General features: G+C 39.5%; 1 protein-coding gene across 13 annotated transcripts in view; it reads right to left on the bottom strand.

The window, feature by feature from the left end:
- BICD1 (BICD cargo adaptor 1) overlaps positions 1 to 17,451 on the bottom strand; it is a 274,543-nt gene that overhangs the window by 49,043 nt on the left and 208,049 nt on the right. For 12 of the 13 annotated variants that reach the window (XM_063672600.1, XM_054442543.2, XM_054442562.2 and 9 more), the window contains exon 5: positions 5,730 to 6,824. In XM_063672600.1, the coding sequence (XP_063528670.1) occupies positions 5,730 to 6,824 (1,095 nt within the window). Of the gene's footprint in view, positions 1 to 1,186; positions 1,803 to 5,729; positions 6,825 to 17,451 lie in introns of those variants that run through there. The other variant, XM_054442554.2, reaches the window with a different exon arrangement.

Raw genomic sequence — 17,451 nt, 5'->3', positions numbered from 1 at the left:
AATGACAGTAGTTTAATAAATATTTAATGCAGATTGCTGAAAGTTGGGATTTTAGGACAAGGAGGGAGCCAAAATGAAACTTTATACAAACATTTTTTTTACCAATTATTTAGTAAAGAAGCACAGCTTCAATTGGAATAATCAAATTGGAATATGTTAGAACTCAAATTCTGTCACCTGTGCTCTGTGGGCCCAAAACATAGAATAAAAGACATACACCATTGTAATTTATAATATGGGTATATGATAAACTATAAATCCATGTTATCGTATGTTTAAGGAAAAGAAGTGACAAAGAACTAATTACTTTCTAATTTGCATACAATTTGTCCAAACAATGAAATATAGTGAAATATAATTCCTTCAAAATCTTCATAAAAGTAGGGGTTATAAAATGTTGAGTGAGTTAAAACATTTGTTTGAATCTGGGATTTGGGCATGTCTGAAGTTCTTGGAATTAATAGTGTTTCAAATCAAGAGCTACCCTGGCACACACACAAGTAAAAAAACACACTGACTGAATCAATGCATAAAATCAGTGTATACTTAGGGATTGCCTGTTTGATGCATAGCACACAGTTCGCATGTTGAAGCCAAATTGGGAACACATGATTTTTACAAACTGGAAACTATAACTTTTCAAAGTGTATACAAATACCCCATACTAATGAAAAACCCCATTACTAGTAGAGAAATCCATTACTAATGGGATTTCCCAGGAACACTACCCTGTTTTTAACATTTCTTTTTGTGCTTGAAGTGGGCAGCTTCAAATCTTCATATGCAAAGTGCCAACATCTATAGAAATAAATTATTCCTTAATTAAATCAATGTTGGGATAGGGTACTTTGTTACTGTTTTGATTCCGAAGTAGTTTCTTGTGAGTTTTGATTGGATTTAAATTCAGATTAAAATGAGACTTTACTCATAAAATACTTCTGTATATTCTGTAAATACTTGGAGGAATCCTTAGAAACCTTACAGATTCAGAAAATTATCCACAATGCAGAAACTGACCTGGGGAAAAATGGCAGTTGTTTAGTGTTTAAAAAGCTTAGACACATATTCATTTAAAACAGAAAAGTATGTTTAAGTTGTGAAAATGTAGATGTAACAAATTTGTAAGCACACAGAGTCCCATGGTCAGTATCTAAGGGGAATAAAGTGAGGGATAACAGAAGAGCTAGATCTGAAATAGAAATACAATCTCATTTATTGTTTGTGACAAATACCCCAAAGCCTCAGTTTTGTTTGTAGATTTGTTTGTCCATAGACCGTGCAAAGTTTTTCCAGAATTAAGTATTTTTAAGTATCCATAACTCATTGGATTTGCTGATGTCTACATTCACCACGTTCTCCACACACTCCAAAGTTGACTTTCTAAATAAAAAAAGTCTTATTTCCAGCCACATAGGACTTTGTGAGCATTCCCTGAATATATCATTCTATTTTGTCACTCCTAAGCCTTTCTACCTACTGCTCTGTCTGGAATTACTTCCTCCTCCTCTGGAAAACAACTCCTTATCCTTTAAGAACAAACTAAGGTATAATTGCTTCTGTGAAGTCTTTTCCGCTCCTCTAGGAAACCTTAGTTGCTTCCTCTGCATTGTTCTCATAACTTGGATTACAGCATGTGTAACGTTGAACTGTAATTGTGTTTCTATCCTGACATCCCCAGGAGGCTGAGTCTTCTGGAAGGCAGGGACCATGTGTTAGTCTTCTTTGAATCTTCAGCATCTAGCACAGTGCTAGATGGGCGGTGCTTCATAAGCATTTACTGACTTCATCAGAAGGCACTGTGCCTATGAAAAAATCCTTAAGTAAATGAGAAGATTCATAGAGACTACAGAATGCCTATTTTATTTATTTATTTTTAACTTTTAAGTTCAGGGGTACAGGTGCAGGATGTGCAGGCTTGTTACATAGGTAAATGTGTGTCATGTGGGTTTGTTGTACCAATTATTTCTTCACCCAGGTATTAAGCCTAGTATCCATTTGTTATTTTTCCTGATCCTCTCCTTCCTCTCATCCTTCAGCCTCCAGTAGGAACCACTGTGTGTTGTTCCCCTCTGTGTGTCTATTTGCTCTCATCATTTAGCTCCCACTTATAAGTGAGAACATGCAGTATCTGGTTTTCTGTTCCTGTGTTAGTTTGCTAAGGATAATGGTCTCCAGCTCCAACCATGTCCCTGTAAATGGCATGATCTCATTCTTTTCTTTCTTATGGCTGTATAGTAGAATGCCTATTTTAAAACAGGGAGATTTCCTTTTTTCCCCTGTGCCCCAGAATTCTCACCTTAACCTTAAGAACAAACATTCCACAATGTCTAACTATAGTGAATGTCATCTGTTAATACTTGAAGCTATTTACGGCACATAAGCATCACAGCAACAGGCCCAACATCATGAACATGTAGACCAAATGCATCGCTAGAAATGTGTTTTCATTTAATTTACTGAGCCCATATAGACTGTAACTCTAATGTAATGCAGATGGTACAGGATGAGCATCCTTAATCCGAAATCCAAAATGCTTCAAAATCTGAAACCTTTTGAGTGCTGACATGAGCCACAAAATTCTACACCTGACCTCATGTAATGAGTCGCAGTCAAAACTTTGTTTCAGCCACAGAATCATTAAAAATATTGTATAAAATTACCTTCAGGCTATGTATATAGGAATACATGAAACATAAGTAAATTTCATGTTTGGACTTGGATCCCATCCCCAAGATAACTCATTATGTATATATGCAAATGTCCAAAATCCAAAATCTAAACATTTCTCATCCCAAACATTTTGGAAAATGGATACTCAACCCGTACCACAAAGCACTATGAAAATAAAACTTCAGCTAGGAATGCTTTGTTCTGTTCTGATTTCCTGTGGTACTGTTTACATCACTCTAAAGTGCTTGATAAGTCCTGTCTTGTAAACAGCTATAGGCAATTGTGGAATTCCTACTAGATTATGTCATTTATTTTTGCATCCCTACTTACTGCCTCCCAGAAAATATATAATCAATGAATGCTTGTTCACAAATTAGTCTCTGTTGGTTGGCCAAGTGTCCTTATCTATACCTCTGTTTCAGTTAAGCATCTTGATTTTTTTTTTTTAAAGACAGATTTTCGCTCTTGTTGCCCAGGCTGGAGTGCAATCATGTGATCTCAGCTCACCGCAACCTCCGCCCCCCGGGTTCAAGTGACTCTCCTGCCTCGGCCTCCCGAGTAGCTGGGATTACAGGCGCCCACCACCACGCCTGGCTAATTTTGTATTTTTAGTAGGGACGGTGTTTCTCCATATTGGTCAGGCTGGTTTCAAACTCTGACCTCAAGTGATCCACTGGCCTTGGCCTCCCAAAGTGCTGGGATTACAGGCGTGAGCCATTGCGCCCAGCCCTAAATTGTTAATATTCAACCTTTAGGAAGAAGTCAGAGAAGTTATCTGGATGGCTTGACCAAGAATGCCCCAGGATAGCATGTCCTTGATAAAGGTTGTGTAAGCCTTATCTAATATGGTATTGGTTATTTATGACCACTCTGAATCGTTGGGTCTTTAAATTATAGCAGAGTTATAATAATAAATTCCTTTATTCTGACCTAAAATTGGAGTCAGATCTCTCACAAATTCTTCATTCACTCTAATCTTTTCTTTTTTATTTTATTTTATTTATTTTTATATATATATATTTTTTTATTATACTTTAAGTTCTAGGGTACATGTGCACAATGTGCAGGTTTGTTACATATGTATACATGTGCCATGTTGGTGTGCTGCACCCATTAACTCGTCATTTACATTAGGTATATCTCCTAATGCTATCCCTCCCCCCTCCCCCCATCCCACAACAGGCCCCAGTGTGTGATGTTCCCCTTCCTGTGTCCCTGTGTTCTCACTGTTCAATTCCCACCTATGAGTGAGAACATGCGGTGTTTGGTTTTTTGTCCTTGCAATAGTTTGCTGAGAATGATGGTTTCATTCACTCTAATCTTTTCTATTCCTCTAAAGTGACAACACAAAATAAAGTCATATTTTGCCCTTAGGTTTATATAAAACATGTTAATAGTGCAAACAATATTATAGCTTATGGTATAGATGTCAATTACATAAATAGATTTATGGGAACTAGAGATGAGGACTTGAAAGCTGCACTGTAGAGGACATAATAAGGGCGTGGTTTTCCCCAGATGATGGCAAATGGAGAAGACACTCTGAATCTGAAATTAACCTTCATTCTCCAAAGACCAAAAGCTCCCTTGACCTACTATTCACTGGCACTGCTTGCGTTTGCAAGAGGGCATTTGGTGCTTTGTTGCTTCTCTTTATCAACACCAACATTTATTCAGCACCTTTCTCAAATACGTGTCTTTCGAGAATATCTTTTCAGATAAACTAAATAAAGGTGAAAATAATTTTCCTGCCTATATTTTGCAGCACTCCCACCCAGGTAAAACTCAGGGTGAAAACAATTTTAGTCATTAAGGAGGGCTGGGAATTAGACAGGTTCATGTTGTAACATTACTACTTGTCCAGAAGGACAAGATCAATAGCTAGGAAAAGCTCCCTATTACTTAAGCTCTGATCCAGGTGAGTTAACATCCCAAATGAACCTAAATTTCAGATACGTGGTCAGTAGCACAGGTAGAACTCATTCTTATACTCTCTCACACACTCTCTCTATTATTTGCTTGCTAAAGTGGCCCCAAACTATTTAATTTGTTGGTAACAATCTGTCTGGCTTTGTTTCTGTTACTCACTCAGTTCCTCACAGTTGTCTTGTCTTTCATCCCTGACTTGTTCATTTATTTAGCGCTCTTGTTTCTCTAAGTTTGGGATGAAGGACAAAACACTCCTTTTAATCTTGCTATACTTGGCTGGGCGCGGTGGCTCATGCCTGTAATCCCAGCACTTTGGGAGGCCGAGGCGGGCGGATCACTTGAGGTCAGGAGCTCGAGACCAGCCTAGACAATATGGCGAAATTCTGTCTCCACTGAAAATACAAAAAGTTAGCTGGGCATGGTGGCACATGCCTGTAATCCCAGCTGCTTCGGAGGCTGAGGCATGAGAATCGCTTGAACCCAGGAGGCGGAGGTTGCAGTGAGCAGAGATGGTGCCACTGCACTCCAGCCTGGGCAACAGAGCAAGACTCTGTCTCAAAACAAAAATAATAAAATAATTTAAAAAATAATAATTTTGCTATACCCCTAGAAATTGAGTCTTGAATCTGAACCTCCAGCTCCAAAGCTGGGGTCCAGTTATTGGCCATCAGACCTTCTTCACCATATGCACTCAGATTTCCCTCTGTTTGCTCCAGCTGCCCGCTGGGTGTTTGTCTTTCTCGCTGTATCTCCCTGGTTGGCGTAACCTGCCTTGCCAGCCTATTCTACCACCCTCCATCTCCTGTTTCCACAGCCACTCACTGCCAGGCTTCAGCCCAGCACTGCCTCAGCTGCCTTTCTACACCTGCAGAAAGGCATCTGGATCTTCTCCTGTGTTCCTGCTTTAACTTCCTCACCTCTGCCTCCACCTAGCTGGGCGCAGATATTTCATCATTTAAAAATAATAATTATTATGACATTCTGATCTGGCACTGGGACACAGTTTTATTTATCCACTGACCAAGAATCTGAACTCTCATCTTGACAATACTCGATACTCAATAAAATTAGGGAATAAATTAGTTCAGAAAGCTTTGACTAGCATGCTTTCACCAGTAGAATGAGATTACCTGCTTGTTGGCTTTCAACACCGCCCTCAATGTGGCGATCTGCTCCCGTTTGGTGCTCAGCAGGGACTTTAGCTTGAGGATCTCTTCCATTAAGGCTTCCTTGTCTTTATCAATCATAGGGGCTAGCTCCCGAGCTGCTGCTCTTTGACGAGACAGTTGCAAGGACCGGTCCACAGCTTTCTGCAGATGCTTGATTTGGTCCCGGATTATGGCATTAAGGTTGTAGATATTCATCGGCTCTTTGCGAATGTCACTTGTATCCAATACTGGAGATGACGGTGGGGCAGTAATAACAGGAGAGATTGTGGGGGTCTTAGTTGGACTTGGTTCTTTGCTGGCCTCTGTGCTTTCTTTTGCAACTGGTTCAGATGAGGTCCTTGTTTCTACCGGGGATGACACACCCCGCCTGGCTAATCGTGGGGACAAAAGTCCTCTGGGATCATCGGGCCCTTTCAGGCTGCCACTGCGGGTGACTCTGCTCTGCCTATAGTAATCCAGCATGACCCTGTTGGGAGTTTCATTATTACATAGACACACATGGTGGTAAAGCTGAGCTAACTCCTCACTGAATGTCACTAACTCATCCTGGGCCGTATTAAGGGTATTGTGATTTTCGTTGGCTATGCTGGTCATCTTTTGCAACTCCTTCTCCATGTGGGCCATCTTCTCACCACTCTCCTTGGTGGTCTTCTCAAGGCTTGTCACCTGCTCATCATACATCTGGATTTTACTCTCATACTTGGCCTTCTCATCAGTGTAGTTTTCTACAGATTTATTATATTTCTCCTTTAAGGCCTTAATTTCAGCTTTCAGATCAATCACCTCAGTTACTGCCACCCTGTATTTGCATTCAAGGATCTCTAAACCATTGATGTCCACCTCGTAGTCATGGGCCTCCTCCCCTAAGTCCCGGCCCTTCTCCCCATCCAGCTCAGCCTTGAGCTCCTTGCTGCTTTGCAGGCCCTTCATGGCATTGACGTGCTCTGTGAGCCGGTGCACCCGCTCATGCTGCTCTGTCAGTGCCCCCTTGGTGTGTTCCAGCTGTGTCTGTGACTCCTGTAGGTTGGCCAAAAGAATGGCCTTTTCCCGCTCTACCTGCAATGGCAAAAGACAGTCTCTGAATGACCTCAATGCAGCACCAATGATAAACTGAATCCATTCACAGTCGGGCATGTATACACTTAAAATCACTGCAGCAGAGCCAATGTTCCCACTATTTCAAATTAAATTGGAGTGTTTTTTATTTCAGCAGTTCTGGTAAGTCAATCTAAAAGTACATAATTCTAAAAGAATTTTACTGCAAGTAGTTACCCATCAATTTCGCTTGTATCATACACATATACTCACGAAACTTCAATGTTATTAGAACAATCTTATTTTCATTTTTAACACCTTGCAGAAAACAACATGACTTTAAGAATAAGCATAGGACTGGTGTTATTTTTATTTTGAGTGCCTTAGAGTACATCTGCTTTTCAGATCATGAGTGACTGTATCAGGGTGCCTATGAATCAATCATCTTTTCCTTCCCAGAGCTCAACCCCAAATCAGGCTTAAAACCTAAGGCTTTAACTCCCTAAATAATGCTGAGTACTTTAACCATCCCCTTAAAAATAAGCATTTAGTCCCCAAAATAAACATGCGCTACATTTGATAGTTTTTATCTTTTTTTAAGACAGGGTCTCACTCTGTCACCCACACTGGAGTGCAGTGGCACAATCATGGCTTACTGCAGCCTCTGCTTCTCAGGCTCAAGTGATCCTTCCACCTCAGTGTCCTGTGTAGCTGGGACTACAGGTATGCACCACCACACCTGGCTAATTTTGTGTGTGTGTAGAGACAGAGTCTTGCTATGTTGTCCAGGCTGGTGTTGAATGCCAAGGCACATGCCAGCCCCCTGCCTCCACCTCCCAAAGTACTAGGATTATAGGCGAGAGCCACCATGCCCAGCTTTGATGGTTTCTAATATAAAAGTCAAAGAATACATACAGAATTTTAGGGCTAAAAGAACAACTTATAAGTCAATTCAATTCCTTCAGTACAAAATAAGGATTTTAAATATTAGTAATTAATTTGAATAATATGATATGTAAGTATTACCATGTGATGAAAAACACTCAGGTGTCCATATAAAATACTGTCTCATTAAACACAGGTATATAAGAAATTGCAATGTGAAAAAATTTTAAAGCATTTTCTCTCCTTCTATATGGGTAAATATTATGAATTATGAGTTTTTACATTTATAATGTAAATGTTTCTCAATAACCAATAATATTGTTTACATTATTGTTCTATAAGAAGTATCATGGTGTTCATATCCTTCTGCACTTGTGTTTTCTTTCCTTTCTTCTTCTTTTTAAAAAATAAACCATCATGAGATCTGCTTTAAGAGCAATGAATTGATGCTGAATGCCTTTATATCTAAAGGAAGGTATCTATTCAAACCTTCTCTTTTTTTTTTTTTTTGAGATAGAGTTTCACTCTGTCTCCCAGGCTGGAGTGCAGTGGCACGATCTCGGCTCACTGCAAGCTCTGCCTCCCAGGTTCACGCCACTCTCCCGCCTCAGCCTCCCCAGTAGCTGGGACTACAGGCGCCCGCGACCATGCCCAGCTAATTTTTTTCTATTTTTAGTAGAGATAGGGTTTCACCGTGTTAGCCAGGATAGTCTCGATCTCCTGACCTCATGATCCGCCCACCTCGGCCTCCCAAAGTGCTGAGATTACAGATGTGAGCCACCACGCCTGGCCCAATTCAAACTTTCAAACTTCCTGGATCATACATTAAATCCCTCCAAACTCTTCTAAATCCCTAGATGGCAAGTAAAATTATTATAATTAGATATAATAAATATTAATCATTAAGTATGGTGAATATTTTAAAACTAGCTTATTACTTTAGGATATACATGTGTTTATGTAAATGTATAATACAGTAGAGTAGTATTTTTGATCCTTTGTGGAACCTGATGCCCCTTATTTAACTTTCATGGTAGTCCTCTCTTGGCAAGGTTCTAATATGCATAAGTTTCAGTTACTATGCTTTAGTTAAAACACCAGCTACTCCCCAAACCATGGTCCAAATTTCAATGACCAAATATATTGATTGTGAGCAATGCATAACACACAATCTTTGCTGCCAGCACTTCAGTCTATAAAATCACTACATAACATCATGACCAATGGCCAATGACATCACTTCATTCAAAGTCAGCCAGTGATTGGTTACTACGTATCTGTTATTCAGCTCACTCACAGACAGCTAAGGATGTAGTTGCCTTGTCTTGTCTCCTAGTGATAAATCCATGTGATGTTTTACAAAAATGGATTACAAATGTTGGAAATGAAATTTGAAAAAAAAAACATAAATGGAGCCAGGTGCAGTGGGGTGTGCCTGTAGTCCTAGCTACTCCAGGGGTTGAGGCAGAATTGCTTGGGCCCAGGAGCTGAGGCAACATAGTGAAACCCTGCCTCTAAAAAAATCCCCAGAACTACCTAAATGGAGTAATAGAAGAAATAACTGAATATGGAAATGTTGACACTAATGCTGTTTGAGGGACTTTAGATGTGCACCCAAAGAAATTTAGTGGAGGCAAAATTTTCAGTTTATTAAATGAAAAAATACAGTATGGCTGGGTGTGGTGGCTCACACCTGTAATCCCAGCAGTTTGGGAGGCCGAGGTGAGTGATCACGAGGTCAGGAGTTCAAGACCAGCTTGGCCAAGATGGTGAAACCCTGTCTCTACGAAAAATATTTAAAAAAATTAGCCAGGCATGGTGGCACGCACCTGTAATCCCAGCTACTGGGGAGGCTGAAGCAGGAGAATTGCCTGAACCTGTGGGGCGGAGGTTGCAATGAGCCGAGATTGAGCCACTGCACTCCAGCCTGGGCGACAGAGTGAGACTCCGTCTCAAAAAAAAAAAAAAAAAAAAAAAAAAAAAAAAAAAAAAAAGAAAAAGAAAAGTACAGTACAGTAGTTGCAAAAAGGATGAAAATGTCAAAGAGGAAGTGATTCTGGCACATTAAAGGTACTCGCAAAGATATTTCCAGATGTTTAAAGTGCAGAGGATAAAATGTTGGAAGATGATGCAACTTAGAAATGAGGATGACAATTTGCCAAAGCATAGAAAAGATTCTTGCTCAGTGTCCTAAGTTTTTGTTTTTTTTTTTTGAGACAGAGTCTAGCTCTGTCACAAGACTGAAGTGCAGTGGTGCGATCTACGCTCACTGCAACCTCCGCCTCCCGGGTTCAAGTGATTCTCCTGCCTCAGCCTCCCAAGCAGCTGGGACTACAGGCACGCGCCACCACGCCCGGCTAATTTTTGTATTTTTAGTAGAAACGGGGTTTCACCATGTTGGCCAGGCTGGTCTCAAACTCCTGACCTCGTGATCCGCCCACCTCGGCCTCCGAAAGTGCTGGGATTAGAGGCGTGAGCCACTGCGCCCGGCCCTAAGCTTTATAGAAGGCAAGATCAAAATACTCTTGATAAGCTGTTTACAAAGAAATAAAAGTTTAACTCTCAATGTTCCCAATGTTTTAAATTATGGAGTACTAAGCAGTTTTACTATATTTTCATTTCTATGTATATTTATAACCAACAGTAAGAGACTTTTTAATGTTTCACAAAAATATTTAAAGCTCACAAAACAATTGTAAATTTTCCCATTAATTATTAAGTTTGTTTTGCATGGTTTCAGTTTGCATGACCATTTTTTACTGTCCCAGACTACTATGCAAACCAAGGACTGCCTGTATAGTATGATCACATATATTAGAACTTAAGATACAGTTTTGTTATCTCAAGTTGTTATTTAGAGGCTTTTAAGTTGTAGCTCTGATTTTATGACATAGTGTTTGTCCATACCTATGAAAGGAAAGCAACCCACAAATTACATATTATGGCTGCAGAAACCAAATTATTCCCATATGATAGTGCTGCAGGTAAAGAACTGGGCCTGTGGCATCAGAGAACACTGGAGTCAAATCTCGGGACCAACATTTACCTAGCTATGTGATTCTGAGAAAGCTTCAGTTGGATAACCTATGCAAGGAGCACAGTAACGCCTCATAGGGAATTTTCATGATGAAGTGAGTTAGTGAATTTAATACTGAAGGTTCTACAATGTTAGCTATTGTGAACAATTGGTTAGCTGTGGTCCACCTCCCACAACCAAAATGTTTTTACATGGCAAACGCATCTGTTCTCACAATCTTGAAAATTTTATAAAAGCAACTCCTTCATTTTAGAGTCGGGAAATATTTGAATACAAATCTTAGCTGGATTTCATTAGTTATAACAGACTGTATCTCCAGAGGTGATGATGAATTTGCTTACCCAGACTATTTGGGCAACAGTTTTCAGTGAAAAACCTGGTAATTATGTAATATGGTATTTGATGAATAGCCATGTCATTTGAATTTTTCATAAAGGAGATGGAAAATCTCTATTCTATACAATCTCAGTGAAAACTGATTATGTCACAAGTGTTTTTGTTTTCCTTTTTTCCCTTGAAAATTAAGCAAATTTGCACTGGAAAGTGTAAACATTATTCAATTAGTACACATGATTACAGATAAGGCTGTTTCCAAAACGCCCTTGAAAAGGAAAAGCCTCTGGATCAAATAAATATTGGATCAAAACAAAATGTACTGAATGTGTCTGAAGCTTGTTTTAGCAGCAAAAGTATTATGATGAATAAGGTCATGCCTTTAGAACAGTCTTCAATCTGGACTCTGACAGTTGAGATTTAATATAAACATTTTCTAAGCCTAAAAAGGTAAGTCTACAGTGTCTTCATGATAGCATCTCCAGAAAACATCAAATAGAACACTGTCTCTTGCATGTGTGTTTCCTCCCTACACAACAGGAGTCCCCAACTCCCAGGCCTCTGACCAGTACCAGTTTGTGGCCTATTAGGAACCCAGCCACACAGCAAGAGGTGAGTGGCAGGCGAGCAAACATTACCGCCTGAGCTCTGCCTCCTGTCAGATGAGTGGCAGCATTAGATTGTCATAGGAGTGCGAACCCTGTTGTGAACTGTGCATGTGAGGGATCTAGGTTGCAAGCTCCTTATGAGATCTAATGGCCCCCGACCACCCGCACCCTATCTGTGGAAAAATTGTCTTCCATGAAACAGATCACTTGTCCAAAAAAACTTGGGGACTGCTGCTATACAGTACTACTTTCTATATTTAATACGTTTCTGCTGAACTCAATTGAATAGGAAATTGTATCTGAATTACATATATATTACACACATATGTGAGTATATATTATACACATATAAATATATCATATATATCTATCTATATATATTTCTCCCAGATAATGAAGTTTGGCCTGACAAAAAAATTACTAAAATACAGGTAATTTTGTAAAACTCCAACATTATATTTTCACTCAGCTATTAAGGCTTAGAGTACCTTAAATTGTATTTGGATTTCAAAGAGCAGTGCTTAAACTGTTTTATTTATTTATTTATTATTATTATCTTTTTTTGAGATGGAGACTCACTCTGTCACCCAGGCTGGAGTGCAATGGCGTGATCTCGGCTCACTGCAACCTCCGCCTCCTAGGTTCAAGCGATTCTCCTGCCTCAGCCTCCCAAGTAGCTGGGATTACAGGCGTCTGCCATCACGCCTGGCTAATTTTTGTATTTTTAGTAGAGACAGAGTTTTACCATGTTGGTCAGGCTGGTCTCGAACTCTTGACCTCAGGTGATCCACCTGCCTTGGCCTCCAAAAGTGCTGGGATTATAGGCGTGAGCCACCGGGCCTGGCCTAAATTGTTTTAGATTTAGTGCTCTGAATGAATAAAATGCAAAGCACTTTAAAGCTTAAAATTACTATACATTTTAAGTGTTACTATTTTAATTTCCATTTGTAAAGAATTTATCCAAGAGAGAGTTGAGGGGTTTGTTATAATCTTCTGAAGTGACTGAGAATAGTTGTCTTATTTCTTTTCCTATAATCTTCATTTTCTGTCTGGAACTGGAGATTTTATTTCTTCACAGAAGAGCTGGTTGTTTTGCCAGAAAACCTGACTTCAGTATTTGTGAACTGTTTAGTCTAGTGTAAGTATACAACATATGTTTACTATTATTATTGTTGTTCCTATATTCCATAGAAATTATTTTTTACTTCACTGAGTGTTTACCTTTTATTTTTTATTTATTTTGAGACGGAGTCTCACTCTGTCACCCAGGCTGGAGTGCAGTGGTGTGATCTTGGATCACGGCAACCTCTGCCTCCCGGGTTCAAGCGATTCTCCTGCCTCAGCCTCCTGAGTAGTTGGGCTTACAGGGACGTGCCACCACACCCGGCTAATTTTTGTATTTTTAGTAGAGATGAGGTTTCACCATGTTGACCAGGCTCATCTCAAACTCCTGACCTCAGGTGATCTGCCCACCTTGGCCTCCCAAAGTGCTGGGATTACAGGCGTGAGCCACTGTACCTGGCCTAAATTGTTTTAGATTTAGTGCTCTGAATGAATAAAATGCAAAGCACTTTAAAGCTTAAAATTACTATACATTTTAAGTGTTACTATTTTAATTTCCATTTGTAAAGGATTTATCCAACAGAGAGTTGAGGAGTTTATTATAATCTTCTGTAGTGACTGAGAATAGTTGTCTTATTTCTCTTTCTACAATCTTCATTTTCTGTCTGGAACTGGAGATTTTATTTTTTCACAGTAGAGCTGGTTGTTTTGCCAGAAAACCTGACTTCAGTATTTGTGAACTGTTTAGTCTAGTCTAAGTATACAACATATGTTTACTATTATTATTGTTGTTCCTATATCCCATAGAAATTATTTTTTACTTCACTGTTTACCTTTTATATTTTATTTATTTACTTATTTTGAGACGGAGTCTTAACTCTGTCGCCCAGGCTGGAGTGCAGTGGCGTGATCTTGGATCACTGCAACCTCTGCCTCCCGGTTTAAGCAATTCTCCTGCCTCAGCCTCCCAAGTAACTGGGATTACAGGCACGTGCCAACACACCTGGCTAATTTTTGTATTTTTAGTAGAGATGGGGTTTCACCATGTTGGCCAGGCTGGTCTCGAACTCCTGACCTCATGTGGTCTGCCTGCCTCGGCCTCCCAAAGTGTTGGGATTACAGGCGTGAGCCACCGTGCCCAGCCTCAAAGACTTTTTATAAATAGAGATGAGGTCGCTCTACGTGGCCCAGGCTGATCTTGAGTTCCTGGCCTCATGCAATCCTGCCAACTTGGCTTTCCCAAATGCTGGGATTACAGGTGAGGGCCACCCTGCCCAGCCAAGTCTTTTGACTCTCAATTTGACACTTAAACGATCATGTGATTCTTATAACAGTATAGATAGCATCAATATGCACAAACGGAACTCATAAATAAATAATTTGTTCTTCTCTGCTTGAAGAGAAACAACTCTGATAATGCATGTCTGTGCCCCAACAAAAGAGAATTCTATGAAAAAAGATCAAGATAGAACAAAGAAACTCTATATGAGGGAATTCATCAGTTGTTAAAAGAAAAGTGTCTAGAGTGTGTGGTGAAAAGAAAATTCTCTCATGCACACTAATACCCAAAAGTCAGTGAACTGGACGAAGACTAAAAAAGATGGAGGGAGAGGGGCCCTTCCCAACTCTTATGAGACCAGTATTACTCTGATACCAAAACTAGATAAACAGCACTTTGGGAGGCCAAGGCGGGTGGATCACTTGAGGTCAGGAGTTTGAGACCAGCCTGGTCAACATGGTGAAACCCCATCTCTACTAAAAATACAAAAATTAGCCTGATGTGGTGGTGGGCGCCTGTAATCCTAGCTACTTGGAAGGCTGAGGCAGGAGAAGGGCTTGAACCTGGGAGGCAGAGGTTGCAGTGAGCTGAGATCACGTCACTGCACTCCAACCTGGGCAACAGACCAAGACTCTGTTTCAAAAAAGAAAAAAAAAAGCTAAAAAACAAACAACCTCTCCATCCCAGAGAAATATATTATAAGAAAAGAAAACTAAAGACCAAGACCTCTTATGAATATAGACACAAAACCCTCAACAAAATACTAGCAAACTGAATCCAGTAACATAACCAAATGCAATCATAGAAACACAATGTTGATTTAACATTCGAGTCAATAAATATAATATACCATACTAATAGAATACATGACAAAAACCACATGATCATCTCAATGTATGAAGAAAAAGCATTTGACAAAATTTAATATCCATTTGTGATAATAAAAAAAAGTCAACAATCTAGTCATAGAAGAAAACTCCCTCACCCGGATAAAGGGCATCTATGAAACACCCAGAGCAAAACAAGGACGGCTGCTCTTGCTATTTTTATTCATCATTGTACTGGAGTTCTAGCCAGCGAACTTAGGTGAGAAAATCAAATAAAAGGTATTGAGATTGGAAAGAAAAAAGTAAAATGATCTTTATTTGCAGATGACATGATCTTGTATATATTAATAGAAATTCTTAAGGAATTCACTAAAAAACAACTATTAGGACTAATAAGTATAGCAAGGTTGCAGGATACAAGATCAATATACAAACATCAGTTGTATTTCTATATACTAGCAGTGAACAATGAAAAATAAAATGAATAAAACAATTGCTTTTATAGCAATATCAAAAAAAATACTTCAGAATAAATTTTTTTTTTTTTTTTTTGAGATGGAGCTTCACTCTTGTTGCCCAGGCTGGAGTGCAATGGCACAAGCTCAGCTCACCGTAACCTCTGCCTCCCAGGATCAAGCGATTCTCCTGCCTCAGCCTCCCAAGTAGCTGGGATTACAGGCATGCGCCACCACGCCTGGTTAATTTTGTATTTTTAGTAGAGATGGGGTTTCTCCATGTTGGTCAGGCTGGTCTCAAACTCCCGACCTCAGGTGATCACCTGCCTAGGCCTCCCAAAGTGCTGGGATTACAGGCATGAGCCACCGCACCCAGCAGGAATAAATTTAACAAAAGAAGTGCAAAATGTATACAGACGCTCCTCAACTTGTGATGGGGTTACATCTCAATAAACCCATTGTAAACTGAAAATATCCTAAGTATGGCCAGGCGCATTGGCTCATGCCTATAATTCCAGCACTTTGGGAGGCTGAGGCGGGTGGATTGCCTGAGGTCAGGAGTTTGAGACCAGCCAGCCCGACATGGTGAAACTCCGTCTCTACTAAAAAAAAATAAAATAAAATAAAAAAAATTAGCTGGGCGTGGTGGCACGTGTCTGTATTCCCAGCTACTCAGGAGGCTGAGGCACAAGAATTGCTTGAACCCAGGAGGTGGAGGTTGCATGGAGCCAAGATCGTGCCACTGTATTGCAGCCTGAGCAACAGAGTGAGACTCCATCTCAAACAAAAAAGAAAAAAAACAGAAAATATCATGTCTAAAATGCATTTAATACACATAACCTACTAAACATTCTAGCTTAGTCTAGCCTACCTTAAAAGTGTCCAGAACACTTATGTTAGCCTACAGTTGGGCAAAAATCATCTAACTCAAAGCCTTTTTTTTTTTTTTTTTTTTTGAGACAGGGTCTCACTCTGTTGCCCAGGCTGGAGTGCAGTGGCACAATCTCAGATCACTGCAACCTCTGGCTCCTGGGTTCAAGCAATTCTCCTGCCTCAGCCTCCCAAGTAGCTGGGATTACAGGCACACACCACCACACCCGGCTAATTTTTGTATTTTTAGTAGAGACGGGGTTTCACCTTGTTGGTCAGGCTTGTCTCGAACTCCCAACCTCAGATGATCCACCCATCTCAGCCTCCCAAAGTGCTAGGATTACGGGCATGAGCCACCACGCCCAAACCCCCCCAAAGCCTATTTTATAATCAAATGTTGACTATCTCATGTAATTTATTGACTACTGTACTGAAAATGAAAAACAGAACAGTTATATAGGTACTCAAAGTATGGTTTCTACTAAATGTGTATTGCTTTAACACCATTGTTAAATCAAAAATTCTAGATGAACCATCACAAGTCAAGGACCATCTGCACTCTGAAAATTATAAAGCATTGTTGAAAGAAATGAAAGAAGACCTAAACAAAGGGATAAACAGCCCCTGTTTTTGGGTCAAAAAACTGAATGTTAAGATGGCAATACTACCCAAATTGATTTACATATTCAATGCAAACTCCAACAAAATTTCAGCTGGATTCTTTGCAGAAATTGACAAGATGGTCATAAAATTTATATGGAAATGCAAAGGACCTAGAATAGCCAAAACAGTCCTGAAGAAACTTCTTGAAAAAGAACTAGCAAACTTTCCTATTTCAAAAATTGCTACAAAAAAACTATAATCAAGATACTATAGTATTGGCATAAAAACAGATACATAAATTAATGGAATAGAATTGAAAGTCTAGAAATAAGCCCATATATACATCTATGACCAATTGATTTTGGACAAGGGTGCAAAGATAATTCAATGGGGGAAAGAAAGAATAGAATAGTCTTTTCAACAAATGGTGCTGGGTTTTCAACAAACTGGATGCCCACATGTAAAATAGTAATGTTGATCTCTTCCTCACATCATATTCAAAAATTAAGTCAAAATGTATCAAAGACCTAAATGTAAGAGATAAACTATAAAACTCTTAGAGGAAAACCTAGCCATGAATGTTCATGACCTTAGGTTAGACAACAGTTTTGTATGACACCAAAAGCACAAACAACAAAAGAAAAAAAATAAACTAGACACATCAAGATTAAAAAGTTTTTTTTTAGCTG

The sequence above is a fragment of the Pongo pygmaeus genome, chromosome 10, assembly GCF_028885625.2.
Source record: "Pongo pygmaeus isolate AG05252 chromosome 10, NHGRI_mPonPyg2-v2.0_pri, whole genome shotgun sequence".
NCBI lineage: Eukaryota > Metazoa > Chordata > Mammalia > Primates > Hominidae > Pongo > Pongo pygmaeus.
This window is presented reverse-complemented; position numbering and strand designations above follow the sequence as displayed.